The 14,722-nt window shown below is 37.5% G+C and overlaps 1 protein-coding gene across 1 annotated transcript in view; it reads right to left on the bottom strand.

Annotated features, from left to right (window-relative positions):
- Nucleotides 1-8,157: 8,157 nt before the first annotated feature.
- Nucleotides 8,158-14,722, bottom strand: part of LOC131520003 (NKG2-A/NKG2-B type II integral membrane protein-like) — a 29,214-nt gene continuing 22,649 nt past the window's right edge. The window contains exons 7-8 of the mRNA XM_058743684.1: nucleotides 8,938-9,041; nucleotides 8,158-8,702 (exon numbers count right to left, since the gene is read on the bottom strand). Coding sequence (XP_058599667.1) covers nucleotides 8,582-8,702; nucleotides 8,938-9,041 — 225 coding nt within the window. The 3' untranslated portion in view covers nucleotides 8,158-8,581. The remainder of the gene's footprint in view (nucleotides 8,703-8,937; nucleotides 9,042-14,722) is intronic.

Here is a 14,722-nt window from a genome sequence, read left to right as displayed (position 1 = left end):
GCTATCATCATCGTGATAAATCAGCATGATCACCCATCACCATACAAAATTAATATAATAGTATTGACTATATTCTCTATGTTGTAATTTACTGTGGGAAATAAGCTTAGGAATCCCCTGGGCTTACACCAATGGGTTAACAAGGCATAAAGAAATACAAAGCCAAAGGACCCTCTCATGTGATTTTGGGTAAACAAGACAAGGCAACCATGAATAGGGAGGTGCAAAGGCAACCCAGAATAGAGGGGGGGTGCAGAGCCCCCGGAATAGAGAGGGAGGGGCAAAGGCCCCAAAATAGGGAGGGGCAAAGGCACCAATATAGAACGTAGGTATATGAAATAAACAAGATTAGATATTCAGGGTGGAAACACCCCCAATTTAGTACTAGAGCAGGAAGATGCTTTCACAAGAAGAAAGGGCCAAGTTAGGTAAACAGGTAAGTTGGGCTATAGCTCGCAGTGCTCCAGGTGAAGCAGCCCAGAGCAGAGATGATTAACAAAAAAAAAAGGTGCCTTGTTAACTCTGAGGGTATTTCCCCTACCTGCCTCATCCCCTAGACTAGCTAAGATATACAGAGGTGATGCCTCATGTCCGCTGTAAACAACCTTCCTCCCGACTGCCAGGCGCCCAGATTTTGTTTTTTTTAACCCAAACCCCTAACCCCAAATATCTTCAAGAACCCCTTTCCCTCACGTCCACAAGTTAATGTTCCCAGATTCATTGTCTCTTTGTGCACATCCGTCACCATGTTTGTAAGCCTTCTGATTGTAATAAAAATGGGGCAAGGACCCTTATTCGGAGCTCTTGTGTTTTCCTGGACATTAGCCATCTCTCATTTTCCATCCTGTGTCCCCCTCTCTTGTTCAAAAAGAGAGAACTTGAGACCCAGAGTCTACAACAATTTACATTCCTGTGAATTATTTATTTTACAGCTGAAAGTTTGTGCCACTTACTTTCTTTCAACCATCCCTTGTCCCCACCCCCCTACAGAAATCAACAGCTTTGGTGTCTCTGTATATGAGTCTATTTATTTTGTCTGTTTATTTGTCTGTTTCTTTGTTTTTGATTCGACATCATTAGGTAAATCATATGGTATTTGCTTTTCTCTGTCTGCTTCATATCATTTAGCATAAAACCCTCTTGGTCCATCAATGGTGTCAAAAAATGAGAAAAGTTTGTGAGGAACCTCCATATTGTTACCCATTGTGACTATATCAATTTAAAATCCCACCAACAGTCCGTACGATTCCCTTTCTCCACATTCACACCAATATTTGTTATTTCATGTGTTTTTGATTCAGACATGTGTGAGGTGCTATCTCATTATGGTTTTGATTTAATTTTCCTGATGATAAGTGATACTGAGCATCTTTTCACATGTCTGTTGGTGATCTGCTGTCTTCTTTTAGGAAATATCTATTCAGGTCCTTGGTCCATTTTTTAATCACGTGTTTATATTCCTTTTGTGTTAAGATGTAGGAATTCTTCATATATTTTGGATATTAACCCCTTGTCCAATATATCATTGGCAAATATCATCTCCCATTCAGTAGGTTGCCTTTTTGTTTTGTTGACAGTTTCCTTGGCTGGGCAAATGCCTTGTGGTTTGTCATATTGTTTATTTTTTATTTTGCTGCCATTCTCTATGAAAACAGAACCAAAAGAATAATGATGAGAACTGTCTCCATGAGTTTATTGCCTATGCTTTCTTTAGGAGTTATTGTTTCTGGTCTTACCCCTACATCTTTAATTCATTTTAGGTTTCTTTTGGGTTTGGTATAAGCAAGTAGTCAAGTTTGATTCTTTAACACATATTTTTCCAGTTTTATAAACACCATTTACTGAAGACTCTCTTTTCCCTTGTGTCCCTTCTTGCCTTCTTGTCACATTTAATTGATCACATAGACACAGATTTATTTCTGGGCTTTTTACTCCATTCCTTTGATCTATGTGTCTATTGTTGTCCCATACTGCTTGGATTGCTAGAGCTTTGTAGTAGATTTTGAAATATGTTTCTTCCAGTTTTGTTCCTCTTTCTAATGATTGCTTTGGGTATTCAGAGTTTCTTGTGGTTCCATACAAACTTTGAGGTATTTATTCTCGTTCTATAAAAATGCTATTAGTATTTTCATAATGATTACATTGAATCTATACATCATTTTGCATAATATGGATATTTTCACAATATCATATCTTCCATTCCATAAGCACAGTATATATCTTCTTAGTTATTTCTTTGTGTCATCCTCAAATTTCTTCTAACAATAGCTTAAACTTTCAGCGTGTAAGAATTTCACCTCCTTGGTTAAAATATTCTTTGGTAATTGATTCTTATAAATGCAATTATAAATGCGATTGTTTTAATTTCACTTTCTCATAGTTTGTTACTACTGTATAGAAGTGCAACAGATTTCTCTTTATTTTGTATCCTGCAATTTAACTGATTTCATTTATTAGTTCTAATATGTTTCTTTGGTGTAGTGTCTCAGTATATTTTTTTTTCTAGAGAATTATGTCATCTGCAAATAGTGACTGCTTAGTACTTTCTTTATCAGCATGGGTGACTTTTATTTATTCTTCTCTGATTTCTGTGTCTAGGACCTCCAGTATCAAATAAAAGTTGAATAAATGCTGTAAGAGTGGACTTTCTCATCTTGATCCTGATGTGAAAGGAAAAGCTTTTGGCTTTTCACTGTTGCAAATGATGTTAGTTGTAGGTTTGTAAGATATGAACTTTATTATATGGTGGGACATTCCTTCCCCACACACATTCTGTGAAGTATTTATTATAAATGAATGTTGAATTTTGTCAAGTGCTTTCTCTGCATCTATTGAGATTATCATATGAGTTTGATTTTCAGTCAGTTAATGTGGTGTGTCAAGTTGATGGGTTTGCAGGTCTTGAACCATCCTTGCATAAGTGGAATAAACCCATGTAATCATGGTGTAAGATCCTTTTCTTGTATTGTGGAATTCAGTTTGTTAATATTTGGGTGAGGATTGTTGCATGTTGATCAGGGATATTGGCGTATAATGTGGTGTGTGTGTGTGTGCGTGTGTGTGTGTGTGTGTGTGTGTGTGTGTTGTGTCCTTGTTTGGTTTTGATTTCAGGGTAATGCTGTCCATATGGAATGGATTTGGAAACTTTCCACTGTCATCAGTTTTGACTAATTTAAGATGAAGATGTATTAACTCACTTTAAAAGTTTTGTAGAATTGAGGCACTGGGGTAGCTCAGTCAGTTGAGACTCTAACTCGTGATTTGAGCTCAGGTCATGATCCCAGTGTCAAGGGATCGAGCCCCACATCTGGCTCTGCACCGAGCATGGAACCTGCTTAAGATTCTCTTCCTCTTTCTCTCTCTCTCTCTCTCTCTCTCTGACCTGTCCCTCTGCCTATTCATGCATTCTTTTTCTCTCTAAACAATAAAAGTAAATAAAAATAAAATAAAATATAATTAATTCTTTGTTGTTGTTCTGTTTGCATGATTTCTACTACCTTGTCTTCCAGGTAGATGATCCTTTCTGCATCACCTAATCTGTTATAGATTCATTCTAGTGTATTTTTAAACTTCCATCATTGTACTCTTCAAGTCTGATTGGTTCTTTTTTCTATTTTCCATTTCTTTGTTGAAGTTCTCACTGTGTTCATCTACCCTTTTCTTGGATTTGGTGAACATGTTTATGATCCTTCCTTTGAACTGGTTATCAGGTACGTTGCTTATCTCCATGTTATTTCAATCTTTTTCTGAGATTTTATCTTATTCTGGCATTTGGAACATAGTCTTCTATCTCCTCATTTTGCTTCACTGTTTCTTTCTATGTATAGGTAGGATTCAAACAAAACATTCATTAATGATGCCAAATAATTTAAAATTCACTAATGTCTTCTGAAGTTGAATGTCTTATATCTATTATTCCTGTATTTGTACACATTTATGCTTTTCATTACATAATTGATAATGTTCTTTGTTGCATGTAGCAATGTGGGTACCCATTTTTGGCATTTAACACTAATGAAGGTCTATGCCTAGCAGTATAAAAGACAACACACTCAAAATTACTCAAAACAATATGGGTAGTTAGAATTTACTTTTTATGATATAAAGGTATATATTTAACTGTTTCTAATAATGGCAAACCAAGTGACCTAAGAGAGATGGATGAATTGGAAGTCAAAAAAAGTGAAAATATGTTTGAAATATGATGGCAAAGTGAATTTGTTATCAAGGATTATTTTTTAAAATGAATATATTTATGCTGGAGGGGGGAGAGGCAGAGGGAGAGGGAGAGAGAGAAAGGAAGAGAGAGAGAATCCCAAGCAGGCCCTGTGCTGTCAGCGCAGAGCCTGACGAGCTACTCGATATCATGATCCATGAGACAGTGAACTGAGCCAAAATCAAGTGTCAGACACTAAACCGACTGAGCCACCCAGGTGCCCCTCTAGTTTTCTCTCCAACTACATGCATTAATTACCAGAAAACAGAATTTTCAGATTAGTACCTTTGGTGCAAGAGATTAGGGATACACAGCTCAGTCCTTCCTGCATTCTCCTTGGCAATGGCTGCCTGCGAAGAATACATTTTCTGCTCGGTTCCAACAAAAGTCACTTTTAAAAGGGCACCATCTTCCTCTGAATTTACTACTAAATGGGTAATTTAATTCTGGCATCCAAAATAACAAGTCCATTATGTTCGATACCTATGGATATTCTCCCAAAGGTAGACACAGAGAAAATTACCAATTTGATCTTTGTATCCCTGACTTCTCTGTGACTCTTTCTATTCTCAATCTATTCTTGATTAGCAGCTCCCTAATAATGTTCCATACTTATATATCGCCAGTGGTTTTTGTAGATCCCCTAACCCAAGCTCAAGAATAATTCCCATGGTTTCTTATGGGTACAGGTAATAATTTAGGCACTGTTTTTTGTATGTATTTAGACATGTTAAACATGCTTTGGAAGAAAATGGGAGGTGTTCTACATTAGAATGTATTTAGCAGCATCTCTTAAATATCTCCATTCTTAGTGGTAATAGATGCATATGTGTGGATGGGATACTCCAACATTGGAAGGGAAAGGACATTTCGGTCCCTTCTTCCCCTTGGACACTGAAGGATCCCCGAATCTAGGAATCAAACAGGTTAGCATGTCACAATTTAACAATCCCTTTCAAATTCTTCAATTCCAAAAGAGACAGTCTTTGCATATGCCCAGATAACACACTTTGTGAGGAGACTGGGGTTCTTGACCAATAAAGGAAACAACAGTAATTGCAACTTGATTTCAAAACAGGAAACACATATACAGAAAAAAATTACTCTAGTGCACATACATGATGCGTATTGAATTTCTCATCTTTTTTAAGTGCAAATTTCTTTAATGCATGTGATCAAAATCGTTGTCAAATTACATTTCTGATGCCTGGCTCTTTCACTGGCTGGAAAGAAGAAGACAATTACAGAGCTTTAGTTTTATTGGAAAATGGCCTTTATTGAACATTGAGAAAAGCAAAATATGAAGAGATCACAGACAGCAAGACCTTCATGTGCTTGGGCTTTATTTTAAGGATCTGTAGGCATTATATTATTTATTATTATTTGTTCCTCAGAACAGCCTATGAAAGTGTTATAATTCAGATTATCACAACATAGGTGATGGCAAAAAATCATCAAGATCTTAAGCCGAAATACCTGAGAGATAGTGAATACTTATGGGCCAAGAAGTACTGTTCAAATAATCTTCAAGTAACTATGAATAAGATCCTCTTTTTATCATATTTTCCTTCAGAGGAACCTGAGCCAGAGCAGTTCTGTAACTGAGCCCCAGGGCTAAGAGTGTGCAGTTAGAAATTACATAAAGTGACCAGTTTCACTGCCAATGTCCTTAGACTTTATTTCATTCTGCTTATACCTTATTTGATCAAGGACCATGGTGAAAGCATCTATACCCCCATGTTTGGCACTGTACAAAACTGCTTGACAAGGATTTTGGGCACAGAAGCCAAAAATCCAGATGGGAAGGGAAGAGAGTACTAAATTTTAAATCTATTTCCCAGTAATTTTCTGTTATAAGCTTATCTATCTCATGAAATGTAATAAAAAAAAAATCCCTATGGCTACAATGTTAGATTAGGTTATTTTCAGTGAATCTACATTTCTTCCCTCTGACCACTTTGAAAAGAGTATACTCTACAGACAACCATGAGAAGTTGGCCCATGTGATTTGTTTTCACAATATAATGTAAGGATGTGATCACTTGTTTTCACAATATAATGTGAGTGGGAATGTGATATGAATTCAGAGACCGGGCAATAAGAAACCCATTTCTGCCAGCTGTTACCTCTGGTATAAAAGATCATATACCATGTAGCCTGGTCCTCTAAGAATGAAATCTATAAAGAGATCTGAGCTGAATCTGTATGTAGTCTGCAGTCAAGTGCATGCACGCCCAGCCTCAATCAACCCTATCATAGCCCAACCACAAACAGGTGAAAGAAAAATAAATGCTTAATTTTCAATGTCATTGTAATCTTGGGTTGTATGAAACACGACTTTAGTAATTAGTTACAGCTACCATTAACAATTATTCAATTCATTTTGAATGTTCATATAATTTTTCTAGAAGAGCATAAGGATTATGTACAGAGAAAATAAAGAATATGTCTATCTCCACAAACAAAAGTATATATGAAATATGAATTTCTTTTGCAAGTAATAATCAAGTTTAAACTCTCTCCTTCTTATAATTGATTTGGGCTGGAAATATCTCTGAGTCATTATCAAATTACTTAAGGTTATCTTGAATCCTGGCAATAAGTAGCTGTTGGACCCATGAAAATATCTGTCGATTTTAATTTTTTGTTTTCTCCATTTAGCATTTTATTTTTTGCATTGTTGTAAAGACTGACAGAAGTGTGTGCATAAAAACATTAAAAAAACTAAATCTCTTCCAAAATATCTGAACCCAGGTGAGGAAAACAACATATAAGACACTGGTTATTATCCAATTAGAAACCAATTTCTACCTTGAAATGAGTGTAACCTTTGATCACGTCGCACTAAGACAGATTGGGAGAGTACACTTCGGTTCCATTCTCGGAGGAAGTGGGGCCGATCTGAATGGCTCTTATACACCAACTCTGTGGTTGTTCTATGATAATCCCGAGGGGCCGTTCATTTAGTACGCACAGCTCCAAATCCACCCTCAGTGCCCTGTTCTCAGATAACGGCGTAAGATCCTATCCATTTTCTCTCTGGTCATCTCACATAAAATTGACTTTTGTCGGTAAGAGACAATGGAGAGACAGTGCAGCAGAAAGGGCTCTTCTTCCTGGTTTCATGATATTTTCTCTCCTTTGGCCATTATGGCTTTGTTGCCAGGTGCATGCTTGCAAAAAGTCCTGTGTATTCGTCCTCCAGCAAGTTCTTAGAGCCAATCTGTCAGTTTCCTGCCTTCTGGTCTTTTCTCCTAATGCTCTAACAGGGAGTTGCTCCTGTTTGCCAGTCACAGCCTGAGATCCTTCCTCACCAGGTTCAGCCCGTGGAGTGTGGAGCTGCTCCGTCCCAGGCCATTTCAGTGAGCATGTCAGCCGTGAAGCTGTGTGTAGCCACATCGTCTTCAATGGCATCTGAATCCCATCTTCAGAGAGTAGACCTGGCTTCAGTGATCCGTCCTTTAATTCTATGATATTATTTGTAATTTTCTTTATTTTAGTAGGCTTTCCTCTTTGTAAACTTTCCCTTCCAAGCAGATAGTAATTGTTTACCTCAACTTCCCCTTGTTTCTGTCTCCTGCCTTAATTCTGACTCATACCTTTGTCACCCTGGGTTGCTCAATCCTCATTTGAGGCCTTTTAAGGGCTAGGAGAAATCAATTAAGTTGGAAATGTAAGTGGAATTACTTCATTCAGAATTTTACAATATTATTATGATTTGTAACTTATATATAATTTGTTTTACTAAATAGCAAAAGCTTAAGAAATGAGTAATATATACCTGAGTATATTTTTTTACATTAATATAATTAAATTGGAGAAACAGTTCTGTGACACCAATGGTGAAGTCTCAGGTACACTTTGGCCTTTGGGAGATATATATGCATTGATGTGGATTCATTCTTTAAAAATTTTTTTATGTTTATTTATTTTGGAGAGAGAGAGCCTGATTGGGGGAGGGGGCAGAGAGAGGGAGACACAGAATCCGCAGCAGGCTCCAGGTTCCGAGCTGTCAGCACAGAACCTAACGCGGGCCTCAAACCCACAAACCGTGAGATCATGACCTGAGACGAAGTTGGACGCTTAACCGACTGTGCCACCCAGGCGCCCCAATGAAGACTCATCCTTGGTAAGAAATGAAACCTTCTAGTGAGTGATGGTGATAATGGGAGAGTCCATGGATGTGTGCAGACAAGGACAATATAGGAAATCTCTGTACCTTCCTCTTAATCTTGTTGTGAACCTAAAATTACACTAAAAACCATCTCTTAAAAATATGCAGAGAAAATGATTGGATGGTTTTTGAAGTAATGAGAGATGTATTCTTTATAAATGATGAAATAGCATTATGCCAAAATGAAGCAACTAAAATGCCTGGTGCTTACAAACATACAGTCTTATTCCAAAGCAGCGTGCAAAACCAAATGTTTTAAAATGAAAAGAGAAATATGGACATTTCTTGTCACTCTCTGAAGATACTGACAACCTGAAATAGAAAGAAGTATACCTTATTAATCTTGACAATATATACTGGGGTATTTTGTTGAATAAACCATTAACTTTGACTAATAGTTACATATCTCAATCCGAATATTTCCCATACTATTCTTCTATGGAAAAACATCAACAACTCTGTTTATCTTATTCTACACATATTGCTCTGTTTCTTTCAAAGATTAATCCTTGTAAGGCATAAAATACAAAGTTGTCAAGAAACTTACACTTTGGAAGAAAATGTTAAGGCTTTTGGCTGCACAGAAGAACTATGATGGCTTCTCTGGGAGCCTCTAATCCATATAGTATAAGAGTGTAATTTCGACAAAAACTATGAGAAAATAAATTTCATTAGAAGTCAAATACAAGCTCTTATACTCAATTAATTCTGTAAAAACAAATAAAAGTTCATCTTTTCTTCCTTTATAGAAACTTTCAAATTATAATATAATGTTATGCACTGGACACTAAAGTATAAAATTATCTTAGTAGGACTAAGTGAAGAGGACAAACTGACCATGAAAACAATTTCAGAGTTTAGAAAATGGATCACAGGTTAATAACCTATGAAATATGTACGTTGGAAAAAATCCTGGAGATTCAAGTCAGAAGCACATTTGTCACCTTCGCGCCTAGGATGCTCCCGTGCCTCTCCACCTGCCCACCCCTGGCTCAGTGATAAGAAGACTGCAGCTGTTACAACTGGGAGAAGCTGCAAAGAGCAATGGTGCTGGGAGACCTGATCAGCACTGGGGACGGGGACAGGTACCCATTGATGTTTCAGCTCCAAGTGCTGATTTTGCTCGGTAATGATGAAGAAAACCCATTCTTGTCCTGGTCAGAGCTTGCGGTGTTTGTGTCAAGCACTGTGAGCCCCATAAATATAATGGAAAGACACTGGATGTGAGAATATAACGAAGAGTTGACATTGGCTCTCTAACACTCTTAGCTGATGGAGAAAATATGCGCAGATGGAGAGGAGACTAAGAGGAACCCAGGAGAACGTAAGAGCACAGGAGGTCAGAGAATTGATAGTAAAGTTATGAACAGTCCCCTCCCACACTCAGACACACGGGTGCAGACCTCACATTGTGGAAGGTGGAAGCCTACTGACCTGCAGTGTTTGAACACATCCTTTCTAAAAAACAACCTAGTAATTAACATCAAAGCTACAAAGTCACATGGTCATAAAGTAAGCAATAAGAATTGGGAAAAATTGAACAAAACTATCAGCAGGAGACTTTAGTGGAGAAGATTCTGCCATAAAGTTTTTGCACACAAAAAAATAGTAAATCTAGGGGTGCTTGGGTGGCTCGTCGGTGAAGCGTCCAGCTTCGGCTCAGGTCATGATCTCCCAGTTGGTGAGTTTAAGCCCCGCGTGGGGCTCTGTGCTGACAGCTCAGAGCCTGGAGCCTGTTTCAGATTCTGTGTCTCCCTCTCTCTCTGTCCTTCCCCTGCTCACACACACACACACACACACACTCTGTCTCAAAAATAAATAAAACATAAGAAAAAAATTAAAAATAATAAATCTAGGAAAAATTAAATAATGCATGTTTCCTAAATGATATTTTAAAAAGTGTCTATCTAAAAGTTAAAAAATATGATGAGAAATTGCAAAATGTCTTCCAACAAAGGGAAAGCATAGGTCAATAGAAACTTCTACTGGGATAAGTTGTTGTACATATTACAAAAAAAAGTATTTAAAAGTCATATTTATTGTACATACTACAAAAAAAGCATTTAAAAGTCATATTTATAAATATATGTAAACTACACAGAAAACTTAGTTGAAATAATTACATGAACATGTGATGGCAGAAATATAGCAAGTAGGAAAGATCAATAGAGAAATAAAACTATATGAAGAAACCACAGAGAATCTGAGTGAACAAATACATACCTGAAATGGAAAATTCACTAAATTTCCTCTACAGAAGATCTGGGATGCGATAGAAAAGAACTGATGAAATTGGAGGAGTAACAAAATTTATTTATATCTTTGGATGAGACAGAAAAAAGAGAAGAATTTACACAATTCAGAGACTTTCAAAACAGTATCATGAAAGCCAGCATAGGTCTAAGTAGTATATGAGAACAGCAGAGGCAGAAAAAAACAGGACAACAATCATAAAGTGCAACGAAAGAACACCTTACTAATATCATTTAAAATATTTATAGACACCAGAAACTTAGCAAACTGCCAACAGAATGAACATGTACGAATCCATGTCTCATGACATCATAATGAAATGACCAAAGAACACTGGCAAATACAGACAAAGAAATACACTTGAGGGAAGAGAGTGGATTGTGAAGTCACTTAAGTCAGTGTGAAAATCAGGGATGGGTGACACGTCTTCCACCTCCATCAGCCTTACGCCACATTATCTACCACAGAATCCATACCTCTGCCCTGCACACTAGTTCCGACTGGAACGGGATACAAGCAGCAAGATGAAGGAACAGAAAGAGACAGACCCTAAACCCCCCATGGAAACAATCCCTTAAAAATATCCAGACACAAACCATGTATGATCAGTCTAATCAGTTTTGATAAAGGTACCAGGACCATTCAGTAGCGAAAGACAGCATCATTCAAAAAGGGTGTTTGGAAACTGACTACCCACATGCAGAAGAATGAAGCTGGATGTTTATATTTACACCACACACTAAAATTAACGCAAAATGGACTAAAGACATAAATATAAGTTGTAAATCTATAAAGTTCCTCAGAGAAAAAATGGGGGAATATAAGCAACATTGTATTTGGCAACGATTTCTTGGCTATGCCACCAAAACCACAGAGCACAAAGGAAAAGTCCATTGTAGACAAATGGGCGATATCAACCTAAAACATTAATGTGCATTAAAGGGAATGATCAACAATGAAAAGACAGAGTGGAAAAAACACTTGCAAATCATACATCAAACAAGGGAATCATATCTAAAATATATAAGGAATCTACAAGTCACTAACGACAACAACAAACACCGAAACACAAAGAAAATTGGGAAAAGAAATTAAATAGACATATTTCCAAGGAAACATACAAATGGTGAAAAATCATATGCAAAGATGCTCAATATCGCTAATGATCAAAGAAATGCAAATCAAATCACCATGAGTTGTCTCCTCATACTCATTAGGATGGATGCTATAAAAAAAAAATGTGTCGGGACGACTGGGTGGCTCAACTGGTTACCATCTGACTCTTGGTTTTGGCTCACGTCATTGTCTCACAGTTTTTGGATTTGAGCCCCACATTGGGCTCTATGTTGATGGCGCAAAGCTGGCTTCAGTTGCTCTCTCCCTCCCTCCCTCCATCCACACCTCCCGTGCTTGCTCTCCTCTCTCTCTCTCTCTTTCCCTCTCTCAAAATAAATAAATACATATTTTTAAAAAATGTTTCAGTGTGGAGGTTGAAAAGGAGGAGACTCACATACTGTTGTTGGGAATGTAAATCGGTCAACCGTTATGAAGAAGTGTATGGAGCTTCTTCAAGAAATTAAAAATGCAATTACCACATGGATCAGCAATCCCACATGGAGGAAACTAAAAGAATTGAAAGCAAGATCTCGATGATAGGTGCACACCCATGCTCAGTGCAGCATTATTCATAACAGCCATGTGATAGAAGCAGCCCAAATGTCCACTGATGGATGAATGGAGAAAGAAAGCATAGTACACACATAACACTGTAATATTATTCAGCCAGAAAAAGGAAGGAAATCCTACCACCTACTACAATATGGATGAAACTCCAGGACATTATGCTAAGTGAAATAAGCCAGTCATACATACAAAGTAAAAATAAAACTGTATGATTCCACTTATATGAAGTATCCAAAGTAGTAAAAGTGATAGAGCAAGTAGAATAGTGACTGCTCAGGGTTGGGGGGAAAGAGGAAAACAGGAATTATTGTTCAGTGAGTTGAGTTCCAGTTTTACAAGCAGAAAGTTCTAGATACCTTTTGGGCAACAATGTGATAGCACTCCTAACCTGTGTGCTTAAATTGGTAAGGTGCATCATCTAGTTAAAGGCAAGTGTAAGATGCGAGATAGTGCAAGATTCCCACTATATGACAATTTTGAAAAAGCAAAATTATACACACAGTAAATAGATCAGTGGTTGACAAGGTTTAGGGGGAAGGAAGGATGGATAGGGGGAGCACAGAGGATTTTGAAGGAAGTGAAACTCTTCTGTATAACTCCATAATGGTTGATACGTGTCATTCTATACTTCTCCAAACTCCTAAAATGCACAGCATCAAGAGTAAACCTAGAACCACCCCACTGAGGGCTTTTGGAAATGAGAGAGTCCATGAACTGCTTGGGCATTGACACATAGACAGTAGGGGAATACAGCATATATCTGTGCTATGTCTGAGTTTTGCTATGAACCTAAAACCGCTCTAAGAAAGTAGTCGATTTTTTGAACATGGGTAATGCGGTAGATTTTACGTTATGTGGGGTTTTATTTTGCAACAGCTGAAAAATAAAATGAAAGGCAAACAAACAGAAAGAAGTGATCTTGACAAAAAGCAAGGGAAAAACAACTCATTATATTTAGGAAAATAGGAATGTGATTAAAAGAGGAGTTTTCACCAGAAAAATACTGAAAAAAAAAACAACGAAGCAAACCCATGCCTGCACACACACATGAAAAACAAAAAACACCACCTGTCAAGCAAGAATTATAAATTCAGCAAAACAGACTTTCACAGAAGAAGATGCATAAAGACCCCACATCAAACACAAAACCAAACAGGGTTTCTACTTAGGACACCTGCTTTTCAACAATGTCTTTCAAGCTGCAAGTAAATGATGCTAGATGGTAATGCATATCCACAAGAAAGAATAGAGATCAGCAGGAATGATAAATATGTCGGTAAAATTTACAATCTCTGTGTGTATTTTCCTTTCTGAGTAGCTTTAAAAGATAAGATATTTGAGGCCATAATTATAGCAGTCACTGTATGGTGGGATCTATAGCATAAACCTTATAGTTTTTAGCATTTGTTCCTTTTTGTGTTACAGTCTCCACAAATGCTTCATTTCAGGGACCCAATATGAAATCATGAAAGCAGAGAAGGTAAAGATGTGTACCATTTGTGTTCAGAAACCAGGACTAGCTTTCTTCTGGACAGCACTGGTAGAAGTACATGTTTCTCGTTCTCTCTGAAAGTAGATTGTTCCTTATGAAACCTTTCCTAAGCCCAGGTGGTATAAATTGAAAAAGCAAGTATCGTTAATTCACATGGGAAGATTGTTGAGCTTTCCCTGATGCAAAAAATAACCAGCGTCCAAAAACCCAAATCACAAAAGATACCCTCCTTAGGCTTTTCTGACACCTCAAAACACACCTTGTGAGTGGATGCACAAAATAGAGATGAAGCACAGACACTCAAAAATACAGTTCAAACTTCTGCTTGATACTGATATCCAGAGTATATAGTTTCTGAGAAATGAACTTGACAGGACGAATCTTGCTGCTTGGGGTGTGAGCTGACACTAAGAGTAAAACCAGTACTGAGCACAATTTCCACTTTTCACCTTTTCTCCTAAAAACAAAAGTCCCCTTCAGATTTCTCCTCTTCAGCAAAAACTGGTACTAATGTAGTTCTTTCACAAAAGCAAAGTGAAGTCATGAAACTTTCTGGAAAGTTGAAGCATACCCGTAACACGTGGTGGGAACGGAGCTATGTTAGTGCTAATTTAATATATTTTATTGGAGGGGCGCCTGGGTGGCGCAGTCGGTTAAGCGTCCGACTTCAGCCAGGTCACGATCTCGCGGCCCGTGAGTTCGAGCCCCGCGTCCGGCTCTGGGCCGATGGCTCGGAGCCTGGAGCCTGTTTCCGATTCTGTGTCTCCCTCTCTCTCTGCCCCTCCCCCGTTCATGCTCTGTCTCTCTCTGTCCCAAAAATAAATAAAAAAACGTTGAAAAAAAAAATTAAAAAAAAAATATATATATATATATTTTATTGGAAATTAGTCAGGATTTATGTGAC

The sequence above is a fragment of the Neofelis nebulosa genome, chromosome 8 (assembly GCF_028018385.1).
Source record: "Neofelis nebulosa isolate mNeoNeb1 chromosome 8, mNeoNeb1.pri, whole genome shotgun sequence".
NCBI lineage: Eukaryota > Metazoa > Chordata > Mammalia > Carnivora > Felidae > Neofelis > Neofelis nebulosa.
The sequence above is the reverse complement of the archived record's forward strand: the minus strand, read 5'-3'. Positions and strand labels throughout refer to the sequence as shown.